Here is a 16,911-nt window from a genome sequence, read left to right as displayed (position 1 = left end):
TCCATCATCCAGGTTTGTGTCCACAGCACTCAGTTACACAAACGTCATCAGATATCCTCACTGAATTGGTAAGAGTAACATCTTCCTTGTTATCGCTACCCACCAGAGTGTGCTTCTAGTCCCATACATTCAGAATTACTTAAAAAATATACTTCCGATGGTCCAGCAAAGATGATTTCTTTCTTTTTTTATATATCTTTTTATTAGACAACAAAAAGACGACATTTCCATTCACAATTCGATGAGATAGGACACGTTTACATGGTTATAAGCACACTTGACATTGTTGTACTATATATCATTTGAAATAGTAATATAATGATATACTATGGTGTTACAGGATCTTCCAAAGAGAGAACCACTGGGGGTTCACAAATATTGCCACTGTAGCTGGTCCATTTTCTCCATATGTCAATCCACCTTTTGGGCCGCCCTCTAGAAACAGACACAGTTTTTTCCTCCAGCATACACCAATCCACAAAGATGAATTTTAGATAGTCCGCTTTGATTCTTGCACCCACTAACTGGTGCTTTGTTATGGAAGTGATGCTTTGATATTACATTTACCACCACAGGACCTCTTTAATTTTAAACCTAGACACTATTCCCAAAGAGCAGTACAAATTAAATATTTCAGTAAGTATACATTCTCTACAATACCAATCCCAAACACTATATTCCTGAAACTATATTTTTTATACAGATACTTTATTCAAAGCTTAAGTATCATGGGGTCATATATATGTTTATCCTAAAGGACACTATGATTTCTACTGTGGAGTGTTGGCTTTGATTGGTTTAAGATCAAATCTAGCAGAAGCCCACAGAGTGAACTTGAACTACTGCAGCCTGTATCTATATTTTCTGCAAAAAAAGTACCTTCCTGTTTTATGCTTGAGATAAAGTGTAATACTCTCATACTATATCCTACATGCCACTGTATTGATTTGGGAGCCCTGAGAAACTGGTTCTGCATCCAGACAAAGTAGTGGACTCAGTTCAGTTCAGTTCTTTAGCTTTATTCGATTTTTGTTTAAAATCATAAAAGCATACATTTAAAAACACTCATGACACAAGTTACATACAAAAGCACAAAATGACAAAAAGATAAAACATTTGTCCATGCTGCATGAATAAGTTCCTTGGTTTCATAGTAGAATTCATGATTTTCCATACCCATGGCCAATGTACATTTTTACGGGGTGATTGAAGGTGGAAAAGCCATGGCCATACAGTGCACTGGTGTTTCTGCCCTTCGAGTGAGCTGACACTGCCTTTAGTTTTAGTCGAGGGGTATGTACCATGCTCGGATAAAAGTCGCGTAAGTCCCAGACGGATATAGGGCCAACACCTTCACGGGGGTACAAAGTTCGCAGGTAGGGAACGACTAAACTGCTTCTAAATTTTATTAGAACAAGGTCACCGTCTATATCTTTTTGTAGGGGCCCTAGCCAGCCCACCCTTCTAACAGACATGAGGGTACCGTCAAAACCTAGGGGCAGGGGCCTGTTTTTAGTTAACCAATACGTGACTTTGTTAAGTAGGTCTTGTTCCCGCTCAGTTTTTCCATGTTTGAATGCTGGAAGAACACACACAAAGGGTGCAGCCTCCGGGGGTAGCTGTATATGAGTTGTATTATTAGGTTTTATTCTTGTAGCAGTATATTGTAAAGGGCCGGGTTTGGGGTTAGCTTTAGGGGCATTGGGGAGTGGTAGGATAGGGACTAGGGGATGGGTTTGATTGTTACTATTTGTACCAGGTGGGTTGGGACAGATTGATGTTACAGATTTTTCAATGCGAGTTTGGTTGGCCTTAATACATTTCTCTATTCCCAGCATCCTATCCTCTAGGGTGGTAATTTTGACAATCAGTGGAGAAATGAGTGAGCTAACCATTTGTTCAATCTGGGACAAAAAATTAGAATTGAAGGAGGTTACCATTTGGTCTATTTTTTCTTCCAATTTTAGAAGGGGGTTAGTTGCAGTCAGTGGGGAGCTAAATCACAGTTTTTGTTGTTTTGGTTTATTCCCTGTGGGCTTGACCCCATCCCACTTCCTTTTTAGGTCTCGCTAGACGTACGCAAAAGCGAAGCTTTTGCGTCTAGCGAGACAACTAATGTAATCACTTTCAGGGGAATGTAGACAGCAGACTGTCACGAGCGTCTCCTGCCGGAGATTCTACCTCATGAGCGCGCACGTCGCCGTCCCTCATATTCCCATGCAAAGAAAGGCACACTGAACACACACATGCAGGCAAGAAGGCACACACACACAGGAGCGCACCTACACACATACAAAGCCCCCCCTCACCCCCCCCCCCCCCGCCGACGCCGCATACATAGAAGGCCCCCCCATACATAGAAGGCCCGCCGCCCCATACATAGAAGCCCCCCCCCCCGCCGCCGTCACCGCCGCCGCATACATATAAGGCCCCCCCCTCCCCCGCCGCATACATAGAAGGCCCCCCCCCCACGCCATATACATAAAAGTGCCCCCCCAGGCACCGCATACATGCAAGCGCCCCCCCACCATACATGCAAGCCCCCCCCCGCCATACTTGCAAGCGCCCCCCCTCCCACTTACCGTGATTCTAAGGTCTTGCAGCCTCCGCGGGGCTCTCCCTCGGGCATGAGCCCCACGTCACCAGCACTGCTTTCCCGTGGGCGCGTGTGCGGGCTTCCGAAGACGGAAGTCCCGCCCCAAGGAAGGTTTCGCTTTCTGAGCTGGTTTTCCTGGGGTCCAAACACAATTTGTGGACATCGCTTGATACACAGTGCACTGGGGGTGGGGGGACGACTGCTTAACTAGGCCAAGACCCGACCTGATGCTGTGCACTAACGGAACCCCCTGGAGTGTCTGCACGGCTCTATAATGAGGCTTCAAGAAAGCAAGTGTGCAACAGTGTCCTTCACCAAGGCTTGTTTACCGCACCCACAGTGCTTGCAAGCTGCTTCCTGTGTCATGACAGCCCTCCCCACCACAGACGCCCCACAGGGCATAGAAAGAGCAACAATTGCAACATTAAACAAAACCGCCTGGAATAGCAAGGTAGGATTATTGTCATCATTATTGCGTTTACGCGTGAGATTTGCTCCTCTCGGGTCGTGTTAGGTGTTGATTTGTGTCGACCTGGAAGGTTGTACTCTTACTGCGCCAAGAAGTACCCTCGGCTACCTGAACAGCACCTTAATACCTCGTTTGGAGCAGCCAGGCAGGTCTGCTGTGCCCAGTGAGTGCTGTCTTCCCAGCCATCCATACTCCTGCTTTATTTAAAAGCAATTCCTGTTGCGATAAACGACATTTTTTAAAGTGTTATTTTACTTTGTCAGTTGTGTTTTTGGTCGCATTCCTTCTGTGTTGTGTTTGCTTCCTGTCCAAGTGTTTAGAAGCAGGATCGAGGCTGGACTGACCCCACTCCAGTCCTCTTACAGTATTAGCCGGGTTTGCTGTTGCGAAGCAATAAAGCGCTTTAGTACTAAGGAAATGCACGAATTCAAAATGTAAATAAAAAATACTTGAGCAAAAAGCCCTACAGCCCCTATTTTTTATTTTTCTATTTTATTTAATGCGATTTTACCTAGTGCGAACTTTACCCGAAGGTGTCAGAGCGCTTTACATAAGAACCAGTTTCAATACATAAGGATTTAGAATTACGTGCGTTACATAAAAGATACAAGCAGAAAAAAATGTACAAGTTATAAAGTCATACAACTTGAAGAGAGACACTCAAGGAAGTGATACAAATGGATAAACTCTAAGCGTCACATAGGAATGGTAGAGAGTACAATGGTCTACACTACAGCATATACTCCTCTACCCTCCCCCCTTCAGCAAACGCCCCAAAGCACCCCTCCATTTTCCAGGGGTGCATTTGATGCTAGGTGCGGCTCCCTAGGGGGCGGGCTCACTGAACCCCTGCCTGTTCGCCACCCTCATCACTGGCTCCGGGGTCTCCTGGGCTGGGCTCAGGGCTGCGTCACTGCGGGTGATCCCCGACTGTCCCTACCCCCCACCAGAGCAAAACCAACAACCTGCACGAATGCTTCATTAGCATGAGAGAACACGCAAGGAGTCGTGGTCCTGAGTGATGGTGACACCCGCTGTGCTGCCGACCCCCCCCCCACTATGAGGAATGAGCTCCCAGCTATTCTGCGCTGAGCGGGGGAACGCGCCCCTGCGTCTAAGAAGAAAGGATCTGAAATGCTTGAGAGGGTAAATTATAGTCGTTAGTTGGTCTCCTAGCGCCAAGAATCCGACAGATGCTTTGTGGCGCTTTATAAAAAAGCGAACTTTTGTACATTTTGTATAGTTAAGAGGTTTTCTGCACCTGTCATGACAGGGTGAACGGGTAAAACGAGCCCAGAAGCGCAGCCAGGGCACAAGTTGGGGGGGCGGGGGGGAGGGGGGGTTGGGTCGCATAAGTTTGGGACGCTTCATCGGGTGTCTTGCACAGGGGCGGCTGGCAGTGGCAGGGGTGATGGGGCTGAAGGGACGGGCGCACGGGGTGAGTGGAGGCCCCTCACTGACAACTGAAGGGACAGAGTGAGTGAGGGAGGAGAGGCGAAGACTGAGCGAGGGGCGACACAGATGAAGCTAACAAATACACGGGTGCCCACAGAGGCAGCAATGCGTCTCTGCCCTTCGCAGGATAGATTCCTGTAGTGTCGCCTTAATGCCACGAGTGGGCAACTGAGCCCCGGCCTTGGGCAGTGGTGTAACAATGGTGCCATGGGCCCTAATACAAGCAAGGAAGCCACCATGCCCTGGGTTTGTAGCAAAAAAACAGCCATTGGGGTGCAGTGGGCGCCCCAGCCCCCTGGCAGTGCCACTGCACCTGCTGCACTATTGATAGCTAGGCCCCAGACCCACAGCCCGCACTCCTGGCGCCGCCTGCTCAGGGAGACGGGACCACCTCAGCGGTCTGTGCCTGTTACATTCTCCTGTTATAATGCTCTCTACTGTTCCTTTAATACTGGTGGAATGTTGGCTACTCCACTGTGTGTACATCAGAATGTAAGGGACAGTTGGAGCTGGCTTTTCATCTAGTGACATCTTAGGGTTTGTTATCTTCAAATAAACTTCATACTTGCAAAAGTGCCCAGCAGCAGGCGTGTGTCCAGGGGAGCTCAGAGTGCCTCTTCTGCTTCGCTTCTCTGGCCAGATCTGTATCCAGGGTGCAATGTGTGATGGGGTGGGTCTGGTGGTGGGGGGGGGGGGGTGGGGGGGGGGGGGGGGTAGGGTTCGGAGGGGCATCATGTTGTATCTCTCTGCTACAAGGTACGCCCATTGCTGAAAGTTCTTATGTCGGATATTATCTCTTATAAATACTGCATGAAACATATCAAACACCAATATCGGGTTTCATTGACATTTATTTATTGGGCACAGATGCAAGTGTCATTTCCCTTAGACGTTTGCAATCATCATTCAGAATTGTGCTCCACAGGCCCTCAACCCATCTTGAGATAGAAGATCTATCTCCCAAGAAGTTAGGGCCATATTAGCAACAACTTGCGATAATTATCGCAAACCGCAATTTTTTTTATCACCTCCTATCGCTGGATTTTATCGCGGAGATAACACAGTATTACCAATGTTTATCTCCACGGCGAGAAAAAATCCAGGGATAGCGGTGAATTCCATCTTTAACGTGAGATTTCCAGCCATAAAAATCCTATCGCTAAAAAAAATCTTTCTAAAAGGCAGGTGGGGACTTAGCCGTAGAATCCACATCCCATCGACTATTATGGCTAAGTCAGGTTTTTACCAGGTGTAAAATCCTGGTACTAATCACGGTTAGTGCGCGTTTTTTTATCGCGTCGCGGGTATTGCTATTAGGCGATAGCTGTGTTAGCGACTGCTTTCAGTCGCTACCAGGTTGGGTACGCCCACTTTGCATGTCATTAGCAATAAATATCGCTGACATGCAAAGCGGGCCCCAAACCGGTAGATATCACCTGGAAGCTGTCGCTAACTGCTGTTAGCGACAGCTTGGTAATTGGGAGATAAAAAAACTCTGCTTTATCGGCTAAAAGTTCCACTAAAGCGGCGATCTGGCCCATGCTAATATGCCCCTTAGATTTTCCCCTAGAATGATAGCTCTGTTGGGATGGGCTTCAGCATTTAAGATGTTTGTAACCCGTGGGTTGAGTTTGCTAAATCTTAATCTGCAATCTTTAACCTGTGTGATAGCTCTGCAGTCTCATTCGAAATCCTGTCAAATCTATGGGGCATATTAGCAACAATTTGGGATAATTATTGCAAACCGCGCTTAGCGCGATTTTTTTTTATTGCCTCCTATCACTGGATTTTATCGCGGAGATAGCGCAGTATTACCAACATTTATCTCCACGGCGATAAAAAATCCAGCGATAGCGGCGAATCCCACCTTTAAAGTGACATTTCCAGCGATAAAAATCCTATTGCTAAGGAAAATCATGCTGATAGGCAGGTGGGGACTTAGCCGTAGAATCCACCTCCCATGACTATTATGGCTAGGTCAGGTTTTTACCAGGTGTAAAATCCTGGCGCTAATCGCGGTTAGCGCGCATTTTTTTTATCGCGTCACGGGTATTGCTAATAGGCACCACATTCACCAAATATATGTGTGTGGCTCTGTGTGTGTGTGTGTGTCTCTCTGTGTGTGTGTAGGTGCAAATGCAATGTTCTTGGATTTTCGTCACAATAAAATACACTGAACATAATCTTCCCAAAAGTTATTTACAAACGTTTAAGCTATTGCCATTATAAATTACAATAACTTTTATTTAAGTATTAATTATGAAAAAAAAGTAATTGTTATTTGTAATATCAATACATCCATGTCACTTAAATACAACACACATTGCATTACAAATGCTATAGGTGGCACATTTGCGAAAGTTAAAACTATTGGCATTGTAACTGACAAAGCTATTAATTTCCCTATTTTCAAAACCAACACATAAATAAAAAAATTGTCATTTACAATACCAATAGCTCAAACTTCCTAATGTGAGACCTATTGCATTGCAAATGCTTGTGCTAGATAGGGACTGGGGAAGAACTGTGTTTGGTGTATTGACATTTTTGGGTTGGGGAAGTTGTACCAGGGGGCTGGCGATAGGGGTTGACATACTGGTTCGTTTAGCGGGGCAAAGGGAGGAACTTTTGATTTCATTTCTGGCTTCCACAGTGGCATACCTTGTTTTGCAAAGGGAATTTAGCTCGTCCAGCAGCGAGAGGTGTTGCGCTATACCATTCGTTGGGTCGGGAGATTGGTTGGTGGATATGCTAGTCTTGGCAGGTTCATTCGTAATGGCGGTGTGCGGAGATGGCCTACAAAGTACTTGTGACCCCAAGCCTCTGTGGCTGATTGATTTATTGGTCCCCCCCTTGTGAGTCATCGTGGGGTGTGCAAATGATAGGATATAACAAGGCCTCAAGGAAATCCGAGGGTATTAGAGCATTTTCAACTAAAGTCCAGTGGGTAATCCCTTGCCAGAATGTCAGGAAGGTCAAAAAGTTGTTACCTTAGCAGTGTGATGGAGACAAGGGGGGTGGCCCCCTCCCGTCCTCCTCGGGCCTCTGAGTGCCACAGAGGGCCCGCCCTTTGCTCGGGCTTCACCCGGCATCCCGCGATGCGGGGCAGAGCGCAGTTTAAAGGCGCCTCCTGGCGCTCCTGTGACGATAGACAGCGGCGCCGCTGCTGAGGCAGCCAGGAGATGCATTCCCGGGGCGGCGGCGCTATCCACGGCTATGAATGACTCCTGGCGGTGGCGGCTACATTGGGGGACTTCCTCACCTCCCCCCTCTGGTCCTGGTGAGTCCTGGTGAGTGTCCCCAAAAGTGGACCTCCTGTACAAGCTCCAGGGAAATAACAGGCTTCTAGGAGCATTTTCCTGTTGTTGCCCAGTTTTAGCTGGGCCAGCCTTGGACCCTGCTGTTGGTCTCTGCTGCAGTGATTCCTGATCCCCTAAGTGCTGTTTAAGCAGTCCTGGAACCCTTGGCTGTATCTGGTTGGACTTCTCCTACCACCACGTGAAAACATGGGACACGGAAACGTTTTCAATTTAAAGACCTCTGGAGGACTGGAACACATCACCAAGTTCATCCTCCCTAGGAGCTTTGCTGCTAGGCTGAAGATTCAGATTTTTCCCGCTTAGAGCTTCTCAGTAACAGCAGGTTCGATTCAGCTGGACCTCATGGAAAAGGTGTCCGACCTCGTTGAGCTCTCGTTGGCTGCTGCCTTGTACTACTGAAGGATTCCGAGCTCCAAAAAAGTGACTAAGTGTGATCGTAGAAATCTTTACTAAAGGTGCTAAAAAGTATAAGCCGGGCAAGAAGACTGCCCTCAGCTTAAAATTTGCATTTCTCCTGTTAGGAGCTTATTCCGCCAAAATCAGCAGCATCATTAGGACAACATCCAACGGCTATCCAACCTCGTAGAGCCCAATTGGCTACAGCCTGCTGCCTTGCCCCGCCATTTTGAGAGTAAATCCCAAAGTAAAACCTCTGACTGGGCCAAACCTGTTTCTATATCCGATCTGCGCGCAATCACAGTCCGCCTCAAATCGTGCTTAGCTCATGGCCCACCATGACCAATAGACCGGAAATTGGGCTTAACGCTTTTTGGTGCTATATTTATATTAAACTTTAAAAAGTCATACATCTGGTTCCCATTTTTGGAGTTTTGTCATTTTGGTGTCACTTTATTTATTCAATTTTACTCTGTTTTTATCAATTGTTTTGGATTTGTATTGAGTTGTGACTTTATTAATGTTTTGGTCCTCATTATTACTTTACCCATTGCCCTAAATTAAGCCTGTCTGCTCTACGCAATAGCTACCAGGGGGTTGAGCTCAAGTTAATTTAGTTACTTCAAGGGTTCACGCTGACGAGGACTGTGATTATCACTTCAGGTAGCTAGTCACACTCTCAATTATTAACTAATTAATTTTATGTGAGAGAGAAATAATTGACCAATTCTGAAAGAAAAGTGGCTGTGTTGACTACTTACTTGTAAGACTGAGGTCTGTTTTTTGTGCAGGTCTGCTGGACCACGTCACAGTCTTGATTGGAATTGCCTATGAAGGAAAGGCAATTGCAGGAGTCATCAACCAGCCCTATTACAACTATCAGGTATCTAAAACGATTTATAACTTAAAGGCTGTTTTATTTAGTGACAAGGCTGTTTTATTTACTAACTTGTCCTGCATCGTATTTCGTCGGTCTGTTATGCTTTGTGAATGTTTTTTCATATTAAGTGGCTGATCACAACTGGCCCAAAACAGGGAGCACAATAATATGGCGTATTTTATGCAAACTTTACCATGCAGTGTTCTCATCCCTGTCCCGTACAATGACAAGTTTTGCACCTGAAATAGGGAATAAAATGCAGGAATATTTGTTTCTCTGTTGGCTGATTTCTTTACGATTCTTTCCATTTTTTACCAGCATTTCACCCAAAGATTTCAATTGTTTGCAGCAGGTGAAAAGCCTACATGAAAGACTTCTGACTCACTGTGTTCTAGTTGGATATGAAAGCTGAGATTTTTACACAAATAAACAAATTCTTACAGCATATAACAGGCAGCTCCATCCATATTCTATCAAACAATTTGGTGCTCTTCCTGTAGAGATTACATTGAACACCTGACCGTATGACCCTTAAAATTCCTTGAAAATGGAGACTAAAAGTATTTCTTGAATATTGTTCTGGACTTATTTAAAGAACAACAACAACAAAAAACGGTTGGCCAACCAAAAAGATTGAAAACACTTCCATTTTCCCCCATTTCTTTTTAGGTCTCGGTACTATCCGGTTCGTCAGAACCGGAAGTATCGAGATCTTAGGTCTCTTAGAGGGGCTCTTCATCCCGCCTCTAATTTTGGCTCTCTCCCATTGGCTGGCTTCCTAAATGGAGGCCAGCCATTGGAGGAGAGAGCCGTCACTCCAAATAGGCTCCTTCCTTTTCGGATTTGGAGGTGTGTTCGGTGTTCTTCTTTCCACTTTTTAGCCACGCCCACCGAACACGCCCCCAAATCCGAAAAAAAGACGGAGCACTTTGTTCAGGCTAGTGGTGCGCATCTGGACTTCAGAAATGTAACTACCGTAGCGGAGATTGTCTTTAGAATTCCACTCTAATCGAAGACAAACATTAAAAAAAATCGCAAATAGGTCTTGATGTTTTTATATAGCCGTGCCAGCTGCGTTGCAGAAATGATAATAAACCGTCAATGTGATGAGCTACGCCGCACCTAAAAAATATCGCAAATAGGTCTTGATGTTTTTATATAGCCGTGCCAGCTGCGTTGCAGAAACGATAATAAACCGTCAATGTGATGAGCTACGCCGCCTTCGTCCTTGTGAAGATGGCCGGTTCGCAGAGCTTTCAGTCTGTCTTCAGTGTCTATCTCTCCTCCCCGACCCCCTTAGGAAATTTGAATGACATCACAATGTTGTTTCGCGCAGCCGCAGAGTAGAAACCGAGCATTGGGTGCTTACTGCTGAAGGAGCAGGGTTGGTGCACGAAGTGCAAATCTCTGTATTTTCCTTTCTGTGCACTGAGGGTCCAAAATGACCGAGGTGAGACAGCGGATCAGCAGGGAGCAGGATGCAGAAGAGCAGGTAAGCAAGGGGTGGGCGTCGGTAAGAAAGCTAGAGTTATCCTGCAGCTACTATGAAAAGCTGGGGAATCCCCCTTCTGTGATGTTCTGTCCAGTGAATCAACGTCCCTGGCTCTCAGTAATTTTATCATTTATGTGTGCAAATTTCCATTGACTAGTCGAATGATGTTTTGGTTGCAATTTTGGATTTGTTTTGCACCCTAAGTTGCGCCTAGTACATGCACATCACTGTCGTTTCACCAAAAGTATTGGATGTTTGTAAATGCTGTCTATGAAAAGCATTATTTAAATAATACTGCTGGCTCTTCTCATTCTGTACTTTTGCATGAGCACCGAACCTGTGCCCAGTGTACGCGCAACATCGCCTCTCCCTTATCGCACCTTTTTAGGGCATCCGTTTTTGCAGAAGCTCTGTTCAGTGTTGCAGACTGCGCATACAGCAATGGCAGTAACAAGCATAGGGATGGGAGTGCGTCTCCTTTGGTCGCTGGGAGATTTTCAACTTTGATTATCCAAACGCTGCAATTTAGATATATGTAATGCACACATGACTCTGCTGCTAATCAGCAGGGATATCGTGTATCCGTACATAATTGCAAACTCTTTCTGTTAGCAAAATGGGGGAGATGGGGGTTTACAACTGCACGCTGATGGATACATCTGGATCAGTGCCCTGTGGAAATGGTCCAAGTGGTGCGATTTACACTGGCAGGATTGCAAACTTTTGTGGATGTAGGTCCCTTCATGCCTTCTTTTTGGACACACAGCACTGTTTTTCGCTACCAATAACAAAGTATTAAACCCCTCGTTTTAAGATGCAACATAGCAGAAACTGTTAATTTACCATAACCTATGATGTGCAACGGACTGCCCTTGCCGGAAGTTGTTGAAATAAATCGTATTTGTTTTTCTTCTTCATGAGTGGTCATAAACTACGTGTGGTTATGAGTACACGAGGCTTACCCCATGCACTCCCTGTCTAAATGTGATGGCGCTAGGTCCCCAAGTTAAGGTCACGTTTCAACTCACCTTTTTTGGATCATTGATTTTCACTTCTTTTTTCAAGCTCACTCATTAAGAGAAAAGTGTGTTTGTGAAGTAACTGTGCCCTCGCCTGCGATTGCGACATAAAACACTGTTCTTGAAAAGCAGAAATGCCATTGAGCTTAACTGAACGTTTTAATTTTAACACGTTTACAGTGCGCTTCTTTGAAAAACAGAACAGATATATACCGTACATGTCCCAATGACATCTGGGTTCGAACAACTCCTCACAGTTGCACCTCAGAGGTCTGGCAGTTGTCCAATGAACATGAAGATAAGTAGAAAAACTCACGTTTTTCGCAAGCCTCCTACACCTCCATAATTCACCCCAAGGTGCAATGTGACACATATTTTTTTGGTTCATAGCCGGAATAACTTTGCAGCACATACTGCCCTTTCTGATCTCAACATGTGTGAACACTTGAACCTATACGAGTAAGAATTTCCCACGTGAGGGTACGTAATCGAGCAAATGCGTTGCTTATAAGTAGATCGGTTGCGACAGAATTCTCTCTCTGTTATCCCATCGCATACGTCTCAGTAATCCGTTCCTGACAGAAGGAGTAGAGGATTCCAATGTCAATAACATAATTGAAAAATGTGGTGCATCAAAAATGATTTGTTTCTAATTTAAGTCTAGGTTATCCGAAAGAGTTCTTAATTTAATTCAAATGAAAACTGTATCTGATTCCCTGTAGTGCTGAGCGACATTGCTTATCCACTGGGCTTCCTTCCCTTTGTTTGAATAGTGAATACAATCTGTGTTCTAGATGTTTATTTTATGCTCCGCAGGCCCTCTCTTATGCCTCCAAGCATGCAAACATGCATTGCTCTCAGGGCTTTCAACTTATTTTGATTAACCAGGCAAACTACATCACTCCTTAACCACATACTTTTAATTGCAATGGAATATCTCACTACCTCACTAAATAACTCTTTCAATACCACATTACATCACTATCTCTACATACATCACTCTCTCACTACATCACTCTCTAACACACTACCTCACAACTTTACTCTCTATCTCACTACCTCACTCTATCTATTTCTATCTCACTCTCACTACCTCACTATATCACGACTCACTCCCTCAAAAATTCACTACATCACTCTCTCACTAACTCACTCTCTATCTCACTACCTCACTCTCTCTATCTCACTACCTCACTCTCTTTCTATCTCACTAAGTCACTTTCACTCTCTTTCACTACCTCACTCTCTCTACCTCACAACCTCACAAACTCACTCACTGTTTCCATCTCACTACCTCAGAACATCCCTCTCCCTCACTACCTCACTCTTTCATTATCTCACTCTCTCTGTCTCTCACTACCTCACTCTCTATCTACCTCTCTCTCACTACATAACTCTCTCTACCTCACTACTCCACTCTATCTATCTCACTACCTCACTATCTCACAACTTCTCTCTCTCAAAACCTCACTACCTCACTCTCTCACTACCTCACTCTCTAGCTCACAACCTCACAACTTCACTCTCTCTAACTCACTACCTCAATCACTCTCTCTCACTACCTCACTCTTTCTATCTCACTAACTCATTTTCACTCTCTCTTTCACTACCTCTCTCTCACTACATCACAACATCACACTCTGCTTATATCTCACTACCTCACAACATCCCTCTCCCTCACTACCTCACTCTTTCACTACCTCACTCTCTCTATCTCACTACCTCACTCTCTCTCTATTTCAATACCTCACTCTCTCGCTGCTAATGCAATAGGGATCACATATGCAAAAAAAAAACTAATGCCAATAGAAATGACAATGCCATTTATTTAGGGATACAAAAAATATAAAAAAAATAATGAGCAATACCAATAGCTCTACCTATAATATTGCCGAGACCATTGCATTGTAAATGCTTGTTTCATAGTTTAACAGCGCAAACTTAACCCGAAAGTATTGGAGCACTTTACTTGAGCACTAGTTGTGTTACAGTCGAACACATTCATTCTGTGAGGCAGAGGAAGCTTAAGGGATTTGCCCAGAATCACAGGATGGTGAGCATCCCTGCTGAGACTCTAACCCGGGTCCCCAGCTCGAGATCGACCGAACTAGCCGTTAGGCCACATCCTCTCCCCAGCTGTACAGTGAAGCTCACGATTCTGCAACTTGGATATTATAAATAATTATAGCAAGGCCTTTTGCAGAATTGTGCTGGTATGCCACCGAAGTTAACTTTGACCATTTCTTCCAACCATCACTGTCCCTAAAATGCATGCGTCCTGGTGATGGCCTTGAAAATAACTGACTGGGTCGAAAATTCAACAAGATTATGGTCCTGATGTCCAACCCACTGCCGCGGCAGTCTCTGAAACACCTTTGAGCTGATGGCAGTCCACCCAACCTTTGTAGATGTATACGCGATAGACAGAAGACCACTGCGGGGGCAGTCTTCTGTGCTGATGAACTGCCGATGTTTCACTGCACTGCACCCTACCAACATAGACACACCATACAATGTGTACCCGCACACACCACCAACACTTACCTTCCAGTCCGTCAAAATGGGGTGCTGGTCTGTCGCAGTCAAGGTGCAGCAGGACAGGGGGTAGGACTAGGTCAAAGGAGAGGAGGAGGAAACCACAGCCTGAATCCCCCCAAAAAGGTGAGTATTAACCCTGTTTTTTCCATTTCAGTTTACTTGAATTAGGAGGGATTCCCGCTTGAATTCCCTTCGAAACAAGCCAGAACCAAATACCGAAGGTAGTCATCCTGGCTTGAGTCTGGCTACAGCCTCCTCCTGCCCATCCTGCCAAAGGAGGGCGAAGTCCTGGTGGAGTTGGCTGGATAGCAGCAGTTTTCTCGCCCATTACAATGCAATGATCTAAATCAGACGGACTGACCACCAGGTAGGCGGTAGGCGGTAATACCGCCAAAAAAGCCCACTCAGTCGCATTGACACCAACAACTAACTCGTGCCTTATGACAGAACGACTGAGTCCTGTTTGAGGTCTGGAACAGATCTGTGTAAGTTAAAAAAAAAAATATATATATATATATATATATATATATATATATATATATATATATATATATTAACACGATTTAACCAGCAGGTTCCCTCCTCCAGTCCCGGGAAGAAACCACACAGGAGCCGTGGCCACGATTCAAAAGTGCAGTTTAATGCGAATCACAAGGACCTACGCGTTTCGGAGTAAAACACTCCTTCCTCACGGGCAAGAAATGTGCATTTCACAAGTGTTAATAAAGTAAAGTAAACAAACACGTGATAATGAAAATAAACAATATACTTCATCTTCTTACGTCTTTCTGTGGTTTTTACATGTGATACATCACTCCAATTCATAATATTAGTTCACTTTAGGTCAAGAATACAAAAGTAATTACGATTTACAAAGTATAAATCAAATTGGCACTTGATGCTCCGTGTTTAAATAAAAAGTACAATACACGGGCATAGGATTCGAACCGGCCATCCCAAAAGATGGTTGAACATAATTAATGCGTTGAGCTATTTTGGCGGCAATGCAAGGTTCCTAAATTTTTACTACTAAGTGTTCAGTACCAGCAAGTTAACGAGAACAATCCTGAACTGTGCCACACCAAAATTCAATGATAAGAACAAAGACAGTAATGTACGTATGCTATGTTCTAAACGTGTGGTCAGTGAGCACTGATTAAATAAAAGCCTCGGACCGAAATGGCATCACATATTCCAAAATTAAATGAAATACACCAGCCCAAGGCTCGAACCGGCCATCCCAAAACTAGTCAGACAAGACAGATGCATTCTACCAATTGGGTGGTAATAATGGATTCGAAAATTACAATGATTAGGTTTATGTGCCAGCATGTGAACAAGAGCATAACTGCGCCCCATTACATTATTGAAAACATACAACTGGTGGTCCCTCTGCTATGTACATGAGATGACGCTTGGAGGTTAGGTCAAATATAATACTAAATAGCAGACTCCAATCAGAGGTGGGATACTCATATGCCAGTGTCCTAGCTTTACTAAAAGTCAAAAGGATTTTTCCATAAGGGTATTTTTAAATGTATCCCCCACTCATTTGTTGGTTATGAAAGATTCTTACCCAACATTAAATTCAAAAGATAAGAAAACATAACTATATAGCCCCAGTGGGCATACTCTGTGTTGCACAACACGATAGTAATTCCCTGTAGGCATCATCATATTATGTGCAGTTTATCGTAGCAGATTGGAACCAAAAGCATATCATGCCCTAGTGGGCTACTGTATTCTTGATCATAGATGGAGTCCAAGGTAAGTTACTGTACCTGCAACAGATAAGACAATAAAGACAAAGGTCTATTAAAAACTCTACAGCCTAAAAATTAATGGTTGTAAAGTAAAAACACACAAATTCTAAAACCAGCAATCAGAGAGGGTAAGCAGCAAGTAACATGCAATGATTAACTAAATATTAGTCATCATGAAGATGCACAGATAATTCTTCGTCCATATTTAACCCCTGGGGCACCATGGTATTGAATCTCACAATAAATTTGGACTCTAATTTCCTGAGCTCCAACACTCTATTCCCTCCTCGCACATTTGGAGGGATGCAATCAATCACAGCAAATTTTGCTAAGTTGGCATTGCTCTTATGGTGTTCTTGAAAATGGCGAGCCACTGGGTATGATTTGTCATTTTTTGTAATGGCCCTAAAATGTTCAAGCACACGTTTCTTACCTTTGTGGATGGTGCTGCCAATATAATATTTAGAACATGGGCATTTCAAAGTGTAAATGGCAAATTCAGTATTGCAACTGAGGTGTTTTTGTATGATCCATGGATCCTCATTGTTATTAAACTTGAGAGATTTTGTACTAGTACTGAACTTGCAGGCCTTGCATTGGTTACATGTAAAGAAACCTTTTATTGCATTACTTTTTATGGGGGTTTGGATCATGTTGTTACAAAGATGATCACGTAGTGATTTTGGTTTGCGGAAGGTTAAAGACGGATTATCTCCAATATGTTCACTAAGATCATCGTCAGTTTTGAGAACCTCCCAAAATTTCTTGAGGCTCTTACTTACTTCCCATGCTTGTGTGCTGTAAGTCGTTATGAATCTTATAGTTTCTTTAGGTTTACTTTGAGAATCAACGACTTTGGGAAATAAGAGATCTCTACGATCGAGGGTACTTTTATGATAGCCTTCTTGATATTTTTGGGGCTATAACCTCGTGTAAGAAACCTCTCACTCATGATTACTTTTTCTTTCTCAAATTTGTCATTG

The 16,911-nt window shown here is 44.2% G+C and overlaps 1 protein-coding gene across 4 annotated transcripts in view; it reads left to right on the top strand.

The window, feature by feature from the left end:
• The window catches only part of BPNT1 (3'(2'), 5'-bisphosphate nucleotidase 1), a 238,623-nt gene that overhangs the window by 147,865 nt on the left and 73,847 nt on the right, over positions 1 to 16,911 (top strand). For all 4 annotated transcript variants that reach the window (XM_086927922.1, XM_086927923.1, XM_086927920.1 and 1 more), the window contains exon 6: positions 9,028 to 9,119. In XM_086927922.1, coding sequence (XP_086784048.1) covers positions 9,028 to 9,119 — 92 coding nt within the window. The remainder of the gene's footprint in view (positions 1 to 9,027; positions 9,120 to 16,911) is intronic.

Source organism: Lissotriton vulgaris, chromosome 6 (assembly GCF_964263255.1).
Source record: "Lissotriton vulgaris chromosome 6, aLisVul1.2, whole genome shotgun sequence".
Classification (NCBI taxonomy): domain Eukaryota; kingdom Metazoa; phylum Chordata; class Amphibia; order Caudata; family Salamandridae; genus Lissotriton; species Lissotriton vulgaris.
Note: the sequence above shows the minus strand (reverse complement) of the source record. Positions and strands in the feature narration are given on the sequence as shown.